The sequence below is a fragment of the Oryza brachyantha genome, chromosome 4, assembly GCF_000231095.2.
Source record: "Oryza brachyantha chromosome 4, ObraRS2, whole genome shotgun sequence".
Classification (NCBI taxonomy): domain Eukaryota; kingdom Viridiplantae; phylum Streptophyta; class Magnoliopsida; order Poales; family Poaceae; genus Oryza; species Oryza brachyantha.
The window spans coordinates 19,042,777-19,060,208 of record NC_023166.2 but is presented as its reverse complement, the minus strand read 5'-3'; the positions used below and the strand labels follow the sequence as shown (position 1 = coordinate 19,060,208).

The 17,432-nt window shown below is 42.2% G+C and overlaps 2 protein-coding genes across 2 annotated transcripts; one reads left to right on the top strand and one right to left on the bottom strand.

Moving 5' to 3' along the window:
* Positions 1 to 1,513: 1,513 nt before the first annotated feature.
* LOC102701263 (protein SDA1 homolog) lies at positions 1,514 to 6,514 on the bottom strand. The gene is made up of 15 exons (XM_006653734.3): positions 5,974 to 6,514; positions 5,691 to 5,867; positions 5,444 to 5,568; positions 5,238 to 5,370; positions 4,979 to 5,128; positions 4,838 to 4,891; positions 4,304 to 4,399; positions 4,140 to 4,199; positions 3,967 to 4,041; positions 3,838 to 3,891; positions 3,295 to 3,396; positions 2,543 to 3,214; positions 2,309 to 2,440; positions 2,130 to 2,237; positions 1,514 to 2,028 (listed from the first exon to the last, which is right to left on the bottom strand). Exons 1-15 carry the CDS (start codon positions 6,385 to 6,387, stop codon positions 1,879 to 1,881), a joined length of 2,502 nt encoding a protein of 833 aa, XP_006653797.3. The 5' UTR covers positions 6,388 to 6,514; the 3' UTR covers positions 1,514 to 1,878.
* Positions 6,515 to 11,139: 4,625 nt separating this feature from the next.
* On the top strand, positions 11,140 to 16,440 carry LOC102700989 (kinesin-like protein KIN-14H). Its single transcript, XM_006653733.3, has 17 exons — positions 11,140 to 11,825; positions 11,932 to 12,168; positions 12,252 to 12,396; positions 12,544 to 12,653; positions 12,760 to 12,879; positions 12,964 to 13,167; positions 13,277 to 13,486; positions 13,561 to 13,635; positions 13,718 to 13,864; positions 14,003 to 14,144; positions 14,249 to 14,358; positions 14,712 to 14,870; positions 14,950 to 15,152; positions 15,420 to 15,501; positions 15,666 to 15,770; positions 15,852 to 15,956; positions 16,051 to 16,440. The coding sequence occupies exons 1-17, from the start codon at positions 11,790 to 11,792 to the stop codon at positions 16,228 to 16,230; spliced, it is 2,370 nt and encodes a 789-aa protein (XP_006653796.1). The 5' UTR covers positions 11,140 to 11,789; the 3' UTR covers positions 16,231 to 16,440.
* The last annotated feature ends 992 nt before the right edge of the window (positions 16,441 to 17,432 follow it).

The window sequence follows — 17,432 nt, the reverse complement described above, 5'->3', positions numbered from 1 at the left end:
AGGGGAACGTTACTTTTAGCATCGGCTTTTAAATTGCTAAAAATACGTATATGAAAGCTTGTCTATAAATTAATTTATTTTCACTCATAAATCATTGTGGCCATTCATATCCGCTCATCCGGTGCTTGATCGGAATTCATCACTGCTCACCGGAGAGCAGGGAGAGGACGAGAGCGACGCTGGGTTTGGCCGCCTCCGCCGCCGGCGCCGGACCAACGGTGATCACCGGGCACACCGTGACCAGGCTGATGCCGTTCTCCTCCGCGATCTTGCTCGCTTCCTTCTCTATAAGCACCTTCGAAAGCGAGTACGCCTGCAGTGCAAACGGTTCAGAGCATGTACTAATGGTTAAGAAAAATTCTATATTTTTTCTTATAACACAGATAATCGTGTGATATATTACTCCACCAATAAACACATGAATAATCAATCTGATTATATATTGTCACACCCAAGTTTAAACTCGACATAAACAAACTAAAGCGAAAACAACAAATTCGAAATTGATCTTTTGCAGGATACGCTGAGGCCGGTCACACGCCGTCTTCCTCTCAACCGCCGACATCGCCGCCGGTCAGCCGCCTCGATCTCTTAGCAGAGGAGAGAACGATCGATGAATCTATTGTTTCTTTGGTGGTGAAGTTCTACTGGGAGTTAACTGTTCCTGATCGTGAGAAATGCAGTGTAGCTAGGGGTGTTGTTTAATATTTATAATACGAAAAAGTATGAATTACTATCGTGATCGGTCGAATTACCCCATTAAAACTGAAAATCAGACATTTTTTACCTTGAACTTTCAACATCGGACAAATTACCCCTCGACACAATCCAAAGCGGTTTTGTCCTATGTGGCTGTCCAGTCAGCATTTTTCTTTTTTTAATAGTAGGGCCCACATGTCATAATCCTCCCTCAATCTCCCCTCTCCCTCTCTCTCAGGCGAACAGGGGCGAGGGTGGTCGCGGGCGACAGCGCAGACGAAGACGCAGCTCGTGGACACGGTCGATGGCGCAGACGGAGGCGAACGTGCAGCGGCGGAGGCCGAGGGCGAGGGTTGCGCGCTGGAGGAGGTCGACCAATGAGGCAGCGAGGTGCGGACGGAGGAGAAGGAGGAGGCGGTGGGAGATTAGGGCGGCGGCGGCGACGCCGGTAGCCGCTCCTCATTGCCGTGCGCGGCGGCCGCCGCGCCGCCACAGCCCCGCCTCGCCGCGCGCCCATTGCCGTCGCACCGTGCGCCGCCCCTGCCGGCTGTCGCCGCGAGCCGCCGCAGCCCCGCCTCACCGCGCGCCCATGGCGTCGCGCTGCTGGCCGCCCCCGCTAGCCGCCGTCGCCTCTACGTGCCGCTGCTGCCTTCTCGCTGCGAGCCATCTCCGAGAGATGGAGAGGGAGAGAGAGAGGGGAAGAGAGGGGGATGATTATGACATGTGGCCTCACCATTAAAAATAAATGCTGACTGGATTACCATGGAGGACAAAACCATCGAGGGATAATTTATCCAATGTTAAAAGTTTAGGGTAAAGGATATATGATGTTCGGGTTTAGAGGGATAATTCAGCCGACCACATTAGTTTACAAGGTAATTCGTACCTTTTGCTTTATAACAAGTGTCAAAATATTCGAGGCGACATCCAAACACCACCTAACAGGGCTAATCGAATTAGTCTCATCAAAGCACAAAGTGACAGCATTTATCATGCTGCTGAAGCTGAAGCTTTCTCAGTCATATGGCTCCGTTCGTTCCACGCGCAGAAAAGAACACCACTAGCACTTGACTCTCGATGATGGTGAAACCATATTTGATATACGAAAATCATAAATGTAGAAGTCAAAATTTTGGCCGGTAAGCCACAAGAATTGCAAGGGAGCAACTACAAGACCCCTCATTTCCACGCCTTCCGTCCTCTGAATTGCTTTCCCGAGCGCTTTTGCTTTTCTTTCTTCTCCTGTCGAGAACGTGCTGCCTTTGCTCTGCTTGCAGCGAGAGGCATTCTCTTCTTGTGTTGTTTCTGCCTATTGCTCAGGCCACCAGTCTGGGACACGTAAGAAGCATATATAAGTGAGATGGAATATGAGCTAAGCCAGTATAGGTTTTACATAAGCATCGACAAGGTAGGATCGTATAAACAGATACCTTTTTCTGTTTCACAGCTGTTCTTGCTTGGTATTTTCCTCTATCCTCTCTTCCAGCTTTCACCATTTCTAGCCTTTCCTCTTTCGTAAGCTTTCTCTTGATGTGAGCCTACATAAAGGAAAATGTTTATATAAAAGTGTGGGTGCATGTGAGAGATGCTGGAGATGGAGGGAACGCACCTCAAGCTTAGATGGGTCAACCCGTTTCATACTAAGCTGGTCAGATGAAGGCATTTTGAAGGTTACTGATTTTGTGTCACTGCCCTTGCTTAGTCCATGTTGTGCCAGAGCCAGTTTTGCTTCCTTTCTCGCCTGAAACTCAAAGAACAATGTCAGATATATAGAACTTCACTTTTTTCCCAAAAGAATATAGAGTTTCACAGCATGAACTATGAATGGGAAAAAAATTCATACCTTGAGCTCCTTGATACGCTTAAAGTCTTCATCAGATAAAATTTTACCAGCTTCATCGCACGAAGATTCAGCCTTCTTGACTCCTGCTAACTTCTTCAGGGCTCGAAGGCTTGCATCTGCGGCATTAAGCTGCCCAATATAATCACTTAACTTCCTCTTATTCGCCTTACAACTGCTGTCTTTTGATTTATCATCCTGGTCACTGCCGCCGTCCTGGTCAGAGCCTTCATCAGAATCACTTAGGTTTTCATTGAGTTCCTCATCATCGTCAGATACATCATTCTCCTCATCCAGATCAGAGTCGTGTTCTAGCTCATCATCATCTTCACTATCATTGTCAGAGATGTCTTGATCTTCATCTACTTCCTCTGTATCATCTTCATCCCCAGATAGTTGATCTTCCTCTTTCATACCTTCATCTGTGTCAAGCTTGTTTGCTTCAGATAAATCCTCCATTTTAGTACCAGGGGCAGATTTTAACTCTTTCTCATCATTAGAATCAAAAGCCTCAGACTCATCGTCTGAGTCTTCCCCTTCCGATGAAAAGTCCTCATCTAGCAACTCAGCTCCAGGCACGTCAGTAGCAATAGTTGCTTCCCCGAATGCTTTTGGCCGAGCTTTTGGATCAATAGGACGCCCACGATCTTTCTTGACTAGAAGAGAAGGACAGATCTGAATTCGAACCAAAAGAAGATTTAGCTGAAGTGAACACTACAAATATCCACAGAATATGCAAAAGGATAAGAACTGACCTCCCGGAATAAAGTGATCAGAGAACGAGCAGCGATGGAAACAGCTTTTTCGTGGGACTTTTTGTATAAAACAAGATCCTGGAGTAGATCTTCATTCATCAACTGCAGGTATAACAGAAGAATTAAGAGATGCATGTTAGATAAATAAAATAAATAGATCAAAACCACCTTCATAAAAAACTTACAACCCACACGATACCGAAGGTGGCTAGTATGCAAGCCATGCTCTCATGAAAAGTGACTAAAGTGTCAGGCCTACACAAGAATAAATGCATCCTGGTAAAACCATGTAGCAACCGACTATCATGTCCTTTTGGTCCAACACATCACTTGATAATACCAACCATTTAAGACTAGTTTAAAAGAAATAAGAAAATAAATCAAAATCAATGCTCTGTCTACTTGAGCATGTCCATGGCACAGGAATTAGGTACAATAAAACATGGCCACTAAAATATCTTGATGAATTCAGCACACAAATTTAAGGAATGTCTGGTCAGTACCGATAGAAAACAAGAGTATAGGTTTGAGCAAGGCAATTACCAAAGGTATTCTCATGCAGATCTCTCGCACAACATTCAAGCCAACAGCAATAGCCTAAAACGACATTGGTTAGAAACATGCCCATGCTAGTAGGAAAATATTTTAGATATTCGATGTGTGTTATGCAACCTCTGGGCGAGAGCGATCATGCACAAACTGATTTACTATCTGCTTAAAAAGTGGTTCAACAGCATCAGGAGGCACCTGAAATAGAATCATATTAGTTTATCTTAGTTTGGAGAAAGCAATAGAAGCAATATCATTAGTTATAAAGTACAGCAAAAGAGCAGAAGTGTTGCAACCATATCATGGCAAGCCTGTACTGCTGCAGCAAGCAAAGTTGTTACATCTCGTTGATGAGGCTGCATCACAGAAAGGTACAAAACATTAACCAAAGTTGGCATAAATAAACATAATCTACCATAAGGTTGCTACAAGATGAACATATGCCAAGTTAGCAACATACTTGAACGTATCTTTGAAGATATGGATAGAAGTTCAACAAAACCAAGTGATGCAACCCAATAGTCCTCGCTATAACCTTTAACATCATCATCCTTACCTGCAAGCAGCCAAACAGCATTCTTTACATTTGAATGGATGTTTAATTTCGTTTAATAAAAGAAAAAATATTGGCTTTGTTGGAACATACAGTTGCATGCTTTACATGTAAAGATTTATACAGTAGGGAGCACATCAAATAAGAACAAACCCCAGACAGGTGAATGAAAACAGGGATCCTTAACCATTAGATGGAAATGGAATACATATCACTCACAACAGACATTAAAAGTAACAAGTAATAGTGTTTAAAAACAACGAATTATTGCACAGTAGTGTTCCAATTCTCCTACTTCACTGCTAGTTCCAATTATATATACTCACATATAAAACTTTAGCAGAAAGCTAAAAGTACAAAGTAGTGATAGTTTGGGTAATTATATATAACTTTGTAAAGAATGCCGACAGGAAATCTTCACAAACAAGGAATTAGGCCAACCTCAAACCGCTCATTGCATTTCTGCAGCCGAGAGAAGAGTTTCTCAGCAAAACCCTGTTAGCCAAAAAAGGGAAGTTTCAATATAGCAGTCAATATGTAAGTGATAACACTGTGTGACAAATATGGGATTAGACTACCCACCTGAGGATCCTTTAAATACGTCAGTGGTGAATAATAATTGGAGCCAGTCTCCTCAGTGGATTTACGTTGTTGCCTTTTCATACTACGAATCACACGCTGCAATTTAGCTTTCTTCTTTTTCTTAGTAGCAGAAGTGCCCTTGTGATTTGCCTAAGAAAGCAACATGACAATAAAATACATTATATATCAGAAGGAACGGAACAGAAAAAAGAATGTGAAACACTATAAATCGAAATAATGCTAAAAAAAATCAAACAACCTTGTAAACATCCTCTTTACTAAGAATAATCTGAGGGTTTTGAGCTTCATCCTCACTGCTCGATGCATCACTATCATCTTCTTGCTCAACGTTTTCATACCCAAGCAGGAATGAAATAGCAGCTATCATAATTCTGCATGTAACAGATATACTTTAGATGAAGAACGCCTACTAGTAAACATACAGTATATTCTGGCAGTACGTACCTCGAAGAAACATGGAAAGAGGCATTGCATATAGCATTTGCTGTCCGGTCATCAAACCAGACCCTCCGACGGTGAAGATCACACAGAATAGTAAAGGCCCTCTTTGCTCTCGACTCTTCCTCGCCCTGGGAAAGAGCGAAAGAATATGCATAACTAAAGGGAAGAGTATCTTGAATGTATACTTATTTATTTGCCACTATGTTAAACCCAATGATACTAATAAATACTAGTATGGGATGTTGCAAACCTGTAAAAACGTAAAAAGGATGTTTTGCAGTTTACGGTTCCTGGCCTCATTCTTGTGGGTCTGATTCATTCTCCTGATACTGTGTACAATATGTGAAAATGCTAGTTTTTTGACAGCCCGGTCCCCGATAACTTGAAGCTCCAGAAATAATTCCATTGTGTCCTCCAGATCAACAATCTAAACATTAAAAATAAATGCATATGAGGTGATTTTTTTACACAGCCATAGGTGAATTTCGTTTCATCCCACACAATTCGAACAGCATGAATTAAACAGGAGTCACCTTCCGATTCACAAGTAGTATCAGCGCCTGCACGAGGTGCACACGGAGCCCGGACGGCAGCGCGCGCGCGTTGGTGTCAAGCAGCCCCCCAATCTGATCGGGCAGGTCGGCGAGGTCCTCCGGGTAGAACGGCGCCACGTGGGCGAGGAACAGCGCGAGGTCGCCGAGCTCCTTCGCCACCTCCCCTCCGCCGCCCGAGGAGGACGACGTGGAGGCCAGCGCCGCCTGCTGCCGGAAGAGGAACACCGAGGACTCGAAGTGGCGCCGGAGCTGCCGCAGCTCCTCCTCGTACCCCTCCGGGTCGCGCTTCATCTTCGCCTGCAGCGCCGGCAGGCTCTGACGCTCCCCGGCCCCGCCTGTGGCCGAGGCCGACGCCGCCTCCGGCGTGAACGCCGGCGCGTGCTGACGAGGCATCGGAGCTGGCAAAATCCGGTCCCCCGCGCCGCCGCCGAGGTGCGAAAGCTAAAACCCTAGGCCGCCGCAGAACTTCCCGGCAGAACTGACGGCGAGAGGTAGTCGACGACGTCGGAGACTGGGCCGTCTAGTTTCAGTTCATATTTGGCCCAGTTAGGCCTGTTAAGGCCTATGAGGCCCAGTTTAGCTTGTAATCGCTTCTAGTATAGAAAATGCGCTCGATCGATCCAAAACACATTTATCAAATTAGCTATTTAGCCTCCACTTTTTTTTTGAGAAAGGTATTTTATCGTCTTTTTAAATTGTGAAGTAGTTTTTTAAATAACCTACTTTGAAATTTGCTTCATTGGAGATTTGAAATTAGAACGTAAAGTACTACCCAGGTCACTGCAACCATTAGGCTAAAAAATTTTAAATGTCAAATTTATATATGGTAAAATAGAAATTTAACACTTCCATAAACGGCGCTTGATCCATTGGAAATTTCTTAAACCGTTTTCACCCCTTGCGTTCAGTGGCTTAACGCTCATGCTTACGAGTCACGGTTCATGAATTTTATCTTAAACTAAAATTTGAAAAATGCTAAAACTCATAATGAATTCATATAAGCAGTTCCAATAATTATTGCTATTTGTCCAAACTTGTGTGCTGCTTTATAAAAAGTTGGGCTTTTAGCCTTTTACCAAAAAATATTTATTGCTATTTAGTGAACAAAATTTTTAGAGATAACAAATTTTCCTTTATAATTTGGGCTCCACCGACATTGAAAAAACTTTAAAAAACAATACACTAGTTGGATTATGATTTCTACTTTAAAATATATTCTAAAAGCTACCTCAACAATTTCATTCAATGTTACGTTATATTATTATTTTTTTGAACTATCTGCCAAATTTATGAATTTCTATAATTTTCTAGGATCTTTACTATGTTTATTGATATTTTTTATTTTCATTTTGAAAGCACTGCATTTTCTACGGGTTACCGCGTGGTTCAAATTTTTGATATGTGAGAATCCGTCGTAGTTTTATCGGTAACTAATAGGAGACGATAACTACAGGCTTCACAATAATGGAAACCCCGTGATCGCACAAAAAACACCAACATCAAGTGGTGATTGTTGGCTTTTTCATACATATTTGTAAATAAAAAATTATGAATAAAATTTTTAGATAAGCATTCATGCCGATTTAGAAGTCAAGAAAATCTACTGCTCCTACCAAGATTCCCAAGCTTTGTTAGCCATCTCTCTTACAATCCAATCCATATGAAATGACCCACTAACCTTTAAAAACATCTCAAATACAAAACCTCTTTCGATATATATCTATGTACCGATCACTTAAAAAACTCAAAATCAACTGTGCAATTGCCATAGAGCAAAAAAGATAGGGATGCAACCAACTGTGTAGCGGGAACCGCAAGCTCGCGCGACATCACGCGCACCCGCACCGTCACCGGCAAGCGGCGACCGGCGGCGGCTGCGCGGTCGCTATCGGCGGCACGCGACGCATATAATTCCATTCATTCTGCTCTCCCCCACGGTCGCGTTCGCGTACGTGGTTCTAGCAGCAGCAGCAGCGGCGGAACGGAAGCCCCCCGATCAACACCCGTGACGGACAGGTTTGGTGGCAAGCGATCCAACCTCGATGATATGATCATGGCCGGCCGGGTTCGCCTTCACGCCGGTCGCCAGCACGCAGCAGTGTCCGGTGTCTCCCCGGCGACCGGTCCATCGGCAGCTAGCGACGCGCGAGCGCCGCGTCACCTTCCCTCGCCTTTGGGCGCAGTGTCGGCCGGGGCACATTATACAGAGGTGTTAAGTCATCGCAGGAAATATTTATAAGTACTAACTGAAAGTATGTGTTTTACAAAGAGACAAATATATCATGTTATTTATAGAATAAATAGAAAAATATTTTTTATGAAACAGATGACCATCCTTTTTATATAAAAAATATCCATATCAATTTGACTTTATATGTATATCCATCTAGATTTGATCGATTCTTTATATTGCGAAGTTAAGTGGGTAAAATATAAAAATATAATAGGAGTAGACGAGGGTGGCAGATTCAGAGACTTTTATAGTAGTAAAGACAGATATAAATATAAATATTTATATACGTATTTTAATCTTAAAATTAAGACTGAAAAATAAATATTTATATACGTATTTTTTATCAAAAATTAAGACTGAAAAATAAAGAAAAAACTCAAAATCTACTTCAAATTTAAGATTTAAAAAATTAGATTTTGATTCATAATCATAAATGAAAAGATAAGATTTTAAAAATTAGATTTTGATTCATAACCGTAAACGAAAAGATAGAGATGCGAAACCGTACAAAATGGACGCCACTATTTTCTCTGTGCACTGCCCTTGTATTCTTGCCATGATGTGAGGAGGTTGTACAGACGTCGTCGTCAACGTCCCCATTGATAGGCTAATCGGGCCCTTTGAAAATGTGTTATACGTATTAAACCAGTGTCCTGGTCTACTGGAACTTTTATTAATCGTTTTTATATGATCTGCCATTAATGAGAAACGTACGTTTGCTTAGCAGCTGCTGGTACGACGTACCACTACACATACGTTCTGGCAATAGGTACACCACAGACCACACCAGTGCGATACATGGACCATACCCCATGTCACGTTTTACGTAAAACTCAAGACAACGCATCACTGGCACTGTGCCATGAGCCCATGATGCAGTACAGTACAAGATAATACACCGCCCAAAACTAATTATAGAAGCCATAGTTAAGCTTAGTGGCGAACCTATGTGAAGTTAGCCGGGATCCGAGGACCCCGGGTAAATTATTTAATTCTTACTTAATTACATTATATTAATTAGTGTACATCTAAAAAATTAGATAAATAGTACGTATGAGATCTGATAATTTCTGTTCAAGGTTTGCCGGTGCTTAGGCTGCATGGTGACATTTGTATCCAAAATCAAAGCTTGCAGATACCAAACTCGATTACTCCAACAACACGAGCACATATATTTTCAGATCTAGCGCTTTCGCATGGACCACGTTTGGCAACGACGCGACGTGCTTCCCCGGCGAAAAACTCTGCTACTAACTTAACTTAGGGTTGTTTAGATGGGGCTAAACTTTTTAACCCCATATTATATCGGATGTTTGGATATTAATTTGTAGTATTAAACATATATTAATAAAAAACCAATTTCATAAATGAGTGGTAATCCACGAGACGAATTTTTTAAGCCTAATTAATCTATAATTAAAGCATGTTTACTGTAGCATCATATAGGCTAATTATGGATTAATTAGGCTCAATAGATACGTCTCACGAATTAGTTCAAAATTATGGATATGTTTTATTAATAGTCTATGCTTACTATTTATAATAAACGTTCAAATATTCGATGGGTCAAGGAACTAAAAATAAATCCCTTGCCCTACACACCACCTTAGAAGTTCACAGGAGGCAGACAGCATCAGTGATGCTCTCACTCACCTCACCGTCCCCAACTAATAAAGCACCAGAAACGAGAAAAAAATAAATGGGCTAGCTGACAACATACGCCAAGCATCATTGCACCGAACCCTCTCTTCCCCTGGCTAATCACCATCATTAATCTGTCCTAAACCGGTGAGGCACGATGCAATTATGGTCTAATCTCGCGGCTCGACGGGGACGAGACACCAATTTAGCAAACACCAAACTGGTGCTAATCAGCATCGCGTCGAATGTCCGATCGTTCTCAGGTGCCAGTGCCGGAGTGACTGACAAGCTTGCTTAACTATTCGTTCAGGTTTCAGAAGAAACTTTATTAGCTTAACACGACGTGGCACCTCTAAGCTGTTGACTCCGATAAAGGACAAAGAAAGCGAGTAATAGAAGTTTTTTAAAAAAATTTGAACCTGTGTATTTTTAATTTAAAAATAAATCACGGAATAATTACAACCTATAATTTTTAACCTTAAATTTAAGGTTAATTTTATAGGTTATTTTTTATCCTTGGCTTTTAAATTCCTAAAAACATGTATATAAAAGTTTTTTATAATACGTTGTTTGATAATTTCTTTTAAAAAATCAAACAATTACCCGTTTGCAGATAGAGTAATTTTACAGTTCTTAGTAGATACTAAGAGATATCAAAATTTTAATATAAAATTTAATATCTCGTAGTACCTAAGTAAAATTACTCTTACATATATGAACCTTTTAACTAACAGTGACATGACATCCCATGCCATGCCAAGTAAGCATGACAGAAGAAACCATCGCTCCAGTCTAGATGTCATAAAATATTTTAGCCAAACTACTCTGGTGTTACCAAATGGTGTAGAATTAAAAATAAAATTTTGGGGGGTTTAGTATTATTTTTTTCTAAAAATATATAAGAAGGTCAAATTAAAAAACAATCGTAAGAGAGCAACGTCTCAACATGCCCGTCCCGGCCCAGAAGTCCAGCCCAGGACACGCGAATCTCGAAGCCCACGACATCGAAGTTGACCGTTCAACGGTAATACCCGAAAGACCCCTAACGAGTCCACGATAATTACGGGAATGACACTGCCTCAGCCGGCGCGCCACCGCGACTCGGTCGCCGCCGGCATGCGCTCTAACCTAACCCCAGTGGCAGTCGCCGTAAATAAACCCAAGTCGGAGGGTATGGGTGGGTACCCCTGATGCGTCAAGCGTTCAAAATATTTCGAAATAGCTCGGCCGCCTCGTCCTTTTCTCCTTCCTCTCTCTCTCTCTCTCTCCCCGCATCTCTCGCGCAGATCCGAACGAGGTGAGAAATCCATGGAAATTTGGGGATAATCTCCGCTCGGTGGGCTTCAAAAGTTCGAATTCCTCCCCCGAGCTCGTCGGCTCCGCAGTTTTTCTCTTCTTGAGGTTTTCTCGGATCTAAAGCGCGGTTTTGTCGGCGCTTCCAAGCCACGAGGTTCTGTGCCTTCGAGCTCACTCCATCCGGCCCCAAGAAAGCTCCCCTTCTCCCACCCACCGCCACCACTCAGGGGCGTAGCTAAGAGCTACTGAAGGCTGAAGCGGCGGCGGCGGTAGCGCCTCTCTCCCGTTCTCTCTGCCGTCTAGCCTCTGCGCTCACCGCCGGCCGCCCGGCCTGCCCCACCGCCCAACACCCACTGGCCGCGGCTACGGCCAGACGCCCGACGCTCGCCGCGGCACCGCCTGTGGTTGCGGCCAGCCACCCGCCGCCCCGTGGCCTGCCGGTCGACGCTCGCCTGCCCACTCAAGCGCCCGCGCGATCGCGCCCCGCTGCGGCGTTGCACATCGACCGCCGCCCCACCCACCCCCTCACCTCCTGCCTAGCTTCTTTGGCCATACACGGCTGCGCCCTGTCACCCAGCGCTGCCCCACTGCCACCACTGAGGAGAGGGAGAGGAGAGAACTCTTCATGGCCTCCTCCGTCACGCCCCGTGGCCCTTACCTGGTAATTTTCCTTTCTTTTTGCAGAAAGAAATCGCATTTTTGGGGTTGATTCCTGGGGAGCATAGTTCTTGGGATTTGAGGGTGTTGGTTGCTGTTTGTGGTTGCAGAAGAAGGAGAATTTGGGGAACGCGCGGCGCGGGATGGTGGGGGTCAAGCCGGGGCCGCGCCGCAACGTGCTGTCGGCAATCAACAACGGCGGCGGCGCGAACAGCGATACAGCGTCGGTCGACGGTGGCGAGGGCGGGGCCGGGTCGGTGGCGCCCGTGATCGAGTTCACCGGGAGGGAGGATGTAGAGCGGCTGCTCGCCGAGAAGATGAAGGGGAAGAGCAAGACCGACTTCAAGGTGGGCTCATTGGGGGGTTTCTTGGCGTTCGTCTCGTTGAGAATTTCGGATCGGGTTTCTTGAATAGGTTCAACTTTGTGCAGGGGAGAGCTGAGCAGATGAGCGATTACATCAAGAAGCTGAGAGCTTGCATCCGATGGTATATTGAGCTGGAGGACGACTACTTGGCCGAGCAGGAGAAGCTCCGTAGTACGATGGATGCAGAGAATGCCCAGCACGCCGAGTTGGGTAATGGAGTCTAATGCTCTCTTTTTTGTTCTTGGGCATTCGTTTGTGCTGATTGGTCATCAGAGTAGCATGATGGCATCTCATCGTAGTGATACACTGGTGGTGATTCTGAGCCTCTCTTGGTTGTTTGTTGAATTGTCACGACAGAGGCCCAGCTCAGCAGTGATCTTGAAGAGCTGAAATCTGCTCACTTGGAATTGACGAGACGGTGCGATTCCTTGGAGGAGAGCTTGAACCAGGAGAAGGCTGACAGGCTGGTTAGAACTGATATATCTCATAAGTTGCATAGTTATGTGAGGTTGTCGTTTGCTTGTGTAATTTGCTTCAGCCACGTTTTACATTTCTCAACATTTCAACTGGCAGTTTGCTGTGGAGTCTTATGAGAAGGAGAAGCAGGAAAGAGAATCAGCTGAAACGTCACGAGACTTGCTGACGGTAGACCTGGAAAGGGTCAGTCACGAGGCAAAACGGTTCAGTGAGCAAGTAGGTATTCGGAAACGTTTTATGAAGTTTACATGAATTTTTGTCATAATATCGCTTTACTGATCGGTGAAAATTCTGAAATAGCTAAAAATGGTCCAAGACACGAACAAGAGACTGCAAGAGTACAACACTAGCTTGCAGCAATACAACAGTAATCTTCAAGCTGATGCCTCTAAGAGTGGGGACATCATCTCAAAACTGCAAAAGGAGAAGAGTGCCATGATGGAAACAATGGCTTCTCTCAAAGATTTTAACAATTCAATGAAGAGCCAGTTGGATTCTTCCAAGGTGAGTTGTGTTTGTTACTTTCTTGTGAACTGAAAACTTCTATAATTAGGTTTTTGCAGTATAGTTCATGTTTTGCTTAATAATTAATTAATTGTTTTGATTTTTTTAGACATCTCAGCAAGAGGCTATTAGACTAAAAGAAGAATTCAGGAAAGAAGTGGAGTGCCTTAGAATTGAGTTACAGCAAATTAGGGATGACCGTGATCAGTCTGTTGCTCAAGTAAATACCTTAAGTGTTGAACTCGCTAATTACAAGGAACTAGCAGGAAAGTCTACAAAAGAATGTGAAAGCTTGAGTGTGAAAGTGTCAGCCTTTGAGGTTTGTGATTTCATATTCGTCGGATTATTCCTTCATGTGCACAACTATTTGGCTCACCCTTGACTTCTGTTCAGGAAACATGCAATGCACAGAAAGAACAGATTCAAACTTTGCAGAAACAACTTACAGTTGCAACAGAGAAACTGAAGGTTAGAGACCATATCTTGTAACTGTTGATTTACATGTGTGACACTGTTACATGATATTTGATCTAATTGCTTACTTTTGCAGCTTGCTGATGTTACTGTGATTGAGGCAATGACTGGATATCAAGAACAAAAGGTCAAAATAAAAGATCTGGAAGAACGCTTGGCATCTGCGGAATTTCAAATTGTTGAAGCTGACAAATTACGAAAGAAACTGCATAATACAATACTGGTAACTGTTTCATATAATGGCACTTCTTACTAAAACAATTTCTCTGTTTCATTGATAGAAGAAATTTTTTGAGTAAAAACTGTCTTTTGGGGGCATTCTGCTATTGTTATTTGTTACTTACTGGCCTTTCTATTGCAGGAACTGAAAGGGAACATCAGAGTGTTTTGTAGGGTCCGACCGCTTTTGCAAGACAGTGATTCTAGTGGTGCAGAAGAAGCCCTGATTTCATACCCCACATCAGTTGAATCTGCAGGGCGTGGTATTGATTTGATGAACCAAGGTAAATTGTGCTCTATGGTGAAGCTAAATAGAGATTGTTCTTACACTAATAAGTTTTCAGTAGCAAAGCTAAGAGACTATGTTTTATTGTTTTGTATTGTGTAGGTCAGAGATTTTCCTTCTCATATGATAAAGTTTTTGACCATGGTGCTTCACAAGAAGAAGTGTTTGTGGAAATGTCGCAGCTAGTTCAAAGTGCGCTCGATGGGTACAAGGTATCAATTTTTCAGTACAACAATGAAGTATTATTGAATAGTCTGTTCATAAGGTCCCCATATCTAGTAACTCAAATAAACAAACTTTGTTTTTTTTTCATTTCAAGATAAATGGATTCTACTTTAATTGATTCGATCACACCCTAGATTTGCTCCTTTCACCACCACCACATAAGTAGAAGTAAGTGCTAAAACCTGTGAATGTTTTTCTTACAAATGTATAATTTGTGCTATATCACTCACGCTCTACCTATATCAACAACATCTTGAAACTTTAACAGAGATTTCTAGTTATTTTCAGTTTTGAGGTAGTTGTCAATTTAGCATGCTTAAGTTATTTTTGCACAATGCAGGTATGTATATTTGCATACGGTCAAACAGGGTCTGGTAAAACCTATACAATGATGGGCCAACCAGGTCGTGACCAGAAAGGCATCATTCCTCGCTCTTTGGAGCAAATTTTTAAGACTAGTCAATCTCTTGAATCTCAAGGATGGAAGTATAGTATGCAGGTTAATATCCTTAACGCAATGCCCGTTTCTAAAGTGCATCATTATATGTAGTGTTACTAAGGGATTTTTCTATGTGCAGGCATCGATGTTGGAAATATATAATGAGACAATTCGTGATTTGTTAGCTCCTGGTCGGTCTAACAACTTTGAAATGTCTGCCTCCAAGCAATACACCATAAAACATGATCCACAAGGGAACACTACTGTCACTGAACTTACTGTAGCTGACGTTTTTAGTAGCGCTGACGTAACTTCTCTTTTAGCAAAAGCATCCCAAAGCAGGTAAATGCACCTTATTCATTTCTAAACGTTTACTCTTGTCCTGCAATTCTTTGCTCCGATGGGATCGACTATTATCAAAGTATTTTTTTTTCTGTTTCCATTAAGAATGCTTTAGACATCAACATTGAATCAAATGTATTAGGGTATGAAAGCATAAGAAGGTTGACCTTTTATAAAAGCTAATACTTGTCTGAATACACGTGTCTGTTAGTCACTTAGGCTGCTTATCAACATTGAATCTGAGTTTTTTGCACCACATTGAACCAGGTCTGTGGGTAGGACCCAAATGAATGAACAATCTTCTCGGAGTCATTTTGTTTTCACACTGAAGATATCTGGATCAAATGAGGTAGCTCTCTTCTCCCATTTTTTAGAACAAAATTGTCCTGACAAGATCTCTCATCTCCATCAAAGAATAGCATCTAAAACTCACAATCTTTTTTTTCCGTGCTAAGGAAACACAACTGTTTCGGAACTTGAGAAAATAATATATCACTATTGGTCTTATTTCAGAACACTGGGCAACAAGTACAAGGTGTCCTTAACTTGATTGATTTAGCTGGCAGTGAACGCCTTGCTAAAAGTGGCTCCACAGGCGACCGTTTGAAGGAAACTCAGGTGAGTGTGTTCATCACATATATACAATGTTCTCATATGATAATCAAATTGCCTTATCTGTTGGTTTTCTTGATATTTCAGGCAATCAATAAGAGCTTGTCAGCTCTTAGCGATGTTATCTTTGCGATTGCGAAAGGAGACGACCATGTGCCCTTCAGGAACTCAAAACTAACGTACCTTTTGCAGGTGAGTAACATGTGGCTTGCGTATGGCCACATTAAAGTATGCAAATCCCCAAACTACATTTGTAACATTTTCTTATATCAACTTTCTGTTGCAGCCCTGCCTTGGAGGTGATTCAAAAACGTTGATGTTTGTCAACGTTTCTCCGGAGGCATCATCTGTTGGTGAGACGATTTGTTCGTTGAGGTTTGCTTCAAGGGTAAACGCTTGCGAAATCGGTATACCGAGGCGGCACACACAAGCCCGATCCTTCGATTCCAGGCTGAGCTATGGCTGAAGCTGCTGTGGGCACTGTGATGTATGGTGGTGCTCTTTTGGCTGAAGCTGATGCTGGCCGCTTGCTTCTTGTAACATGTACAGTAGGAAGGAGAGTGGCACTGCGCTAGTGCGCTGTGAACAGAAGGGAATACGCATGCATCCTACCATGCTGTTTTCTTTCTGTTGTACTCTAGCCGATTTGAGCAAATATTAACTGCATTGCAATGTATTTTTCTGGGGTAACTTTGTATGCAATCGTGGGTTCCAAAAATGATTCCCCGCCGTGTGTGTGCAGGTATGCAACCCTTAGAGCAAACCCAATAGCTCATGCATATTGAAAATAGATGATATGAGGAGAAAAATAGGCTCAAGCAGATTATGCATCCTATCATGCAAAAATAGATGATCATCTAAATTGGAGAGAGGTTATCCAAATTTGGATGTTCTTTCTCTTTCACGTATATTTCAACATTTAATCATAAGAGGAGAGTAATATCAATATGAGAGTAGTTGGTTGTAAAATATTAATAAAATAAATATGGATGATGTATTATGGATGATCTCTTGATATGCAGTTACTGTGATCATCAAAATTTTGAACCCATTCGCAATTGTAAGTTTCTTGGTTTTCTCTCCACCTTTTAAAATAGCCCACAAAATGAGTAGTCCTAGCTCCAGGCAATTCGTGTTTTCGAGATGATTCTTTGACCTGTGTGGCTATCTTAAGTAAAATAAGATATATTTTTCTCTTTGTATGTATCTCCATTCACTTGGTGATCTTAAATTGGATGCTGTTGCAAGGTTCGCACATGGAGACTCTCCTGGAACATAAGACGTGTCAATTTAAAGTTTATTTTACTACGTTAGAATAAAGTACACTCCCTATAGTGAAATAAGAAATATGTGAAAATGGTAGGAGTAGGAAGAGGGCTCTACAAAATGATGATACTCTATGGTGTATCAGATTTCAAGGAGCTAGAGACACAAAAATGTCACCTAATCTTTTATCATCACAAATATGTTCCTGACAAAGCTGACATACACAATTTGATACTACCTCCGTTATATAATAACTTTATTTTTTTTGATTTTCTATGCTTCAATGTTTGACCATTCATCTTATTTAAAAAATTTATTAAAAAACTTAAACAATTAGTCACGTACAAAGTACTATTTATATATTACTATCTAGTAATAATAAAAATATTTTAAATAAGATGA

What these genes read in the sequence shown, in the direction of transcription:
- LOC102701263 (XM_006653734.3), bottom strand. Translation starts at nt 6,387, where the DNA reads ATGCCTCGTCAGCACGCGCCGGCGTTCACGCCGGAGGCGGCGTCGGCC. An exon ending in TACTACTTGTGAATCGGAAG is followed by an intron (nt 5,868 to 5,973) that starts GTGACTCCTGTT and finishes TTTAATGTTTAG; the next exon opens with ATTGTTGATCTGGAGGACAC. An exon ending in AATGCAATGAGCGGTTTGAG is followed by an intron (nt 4,400 to 4,837) that starts GTTGGCCTAATT and finishes GGCTGCTTGCAG; the next exon opens with GTAAGGATGATGATGTTAAA.
- LOC102700989 (XM_006653733.3), top strand. Translation starts at nt 11,790, where the DNA reads ATGGCCTCCTCCGTCACGCCCCGTGGCCCTTACCTG. An exon ending in GCCAGTTGGATTCTTCCAAG is followed by an intron (nt 13,168 to 13,276) that starts GTGAGTTGTGTT and finishes TGATTTTTTTAG; the next exon opens with ACATCTCAGCAAGAGGCTAT. An exon ending in TTGCAACAGAGAAACTGAAG is followed by an intron (nt 13,636 to 13,717) that starts GTTAGAGACCAT and finishes TTACTTTTGCAG; the next exon opens with CTTGCTGATGTTACTGTGAT.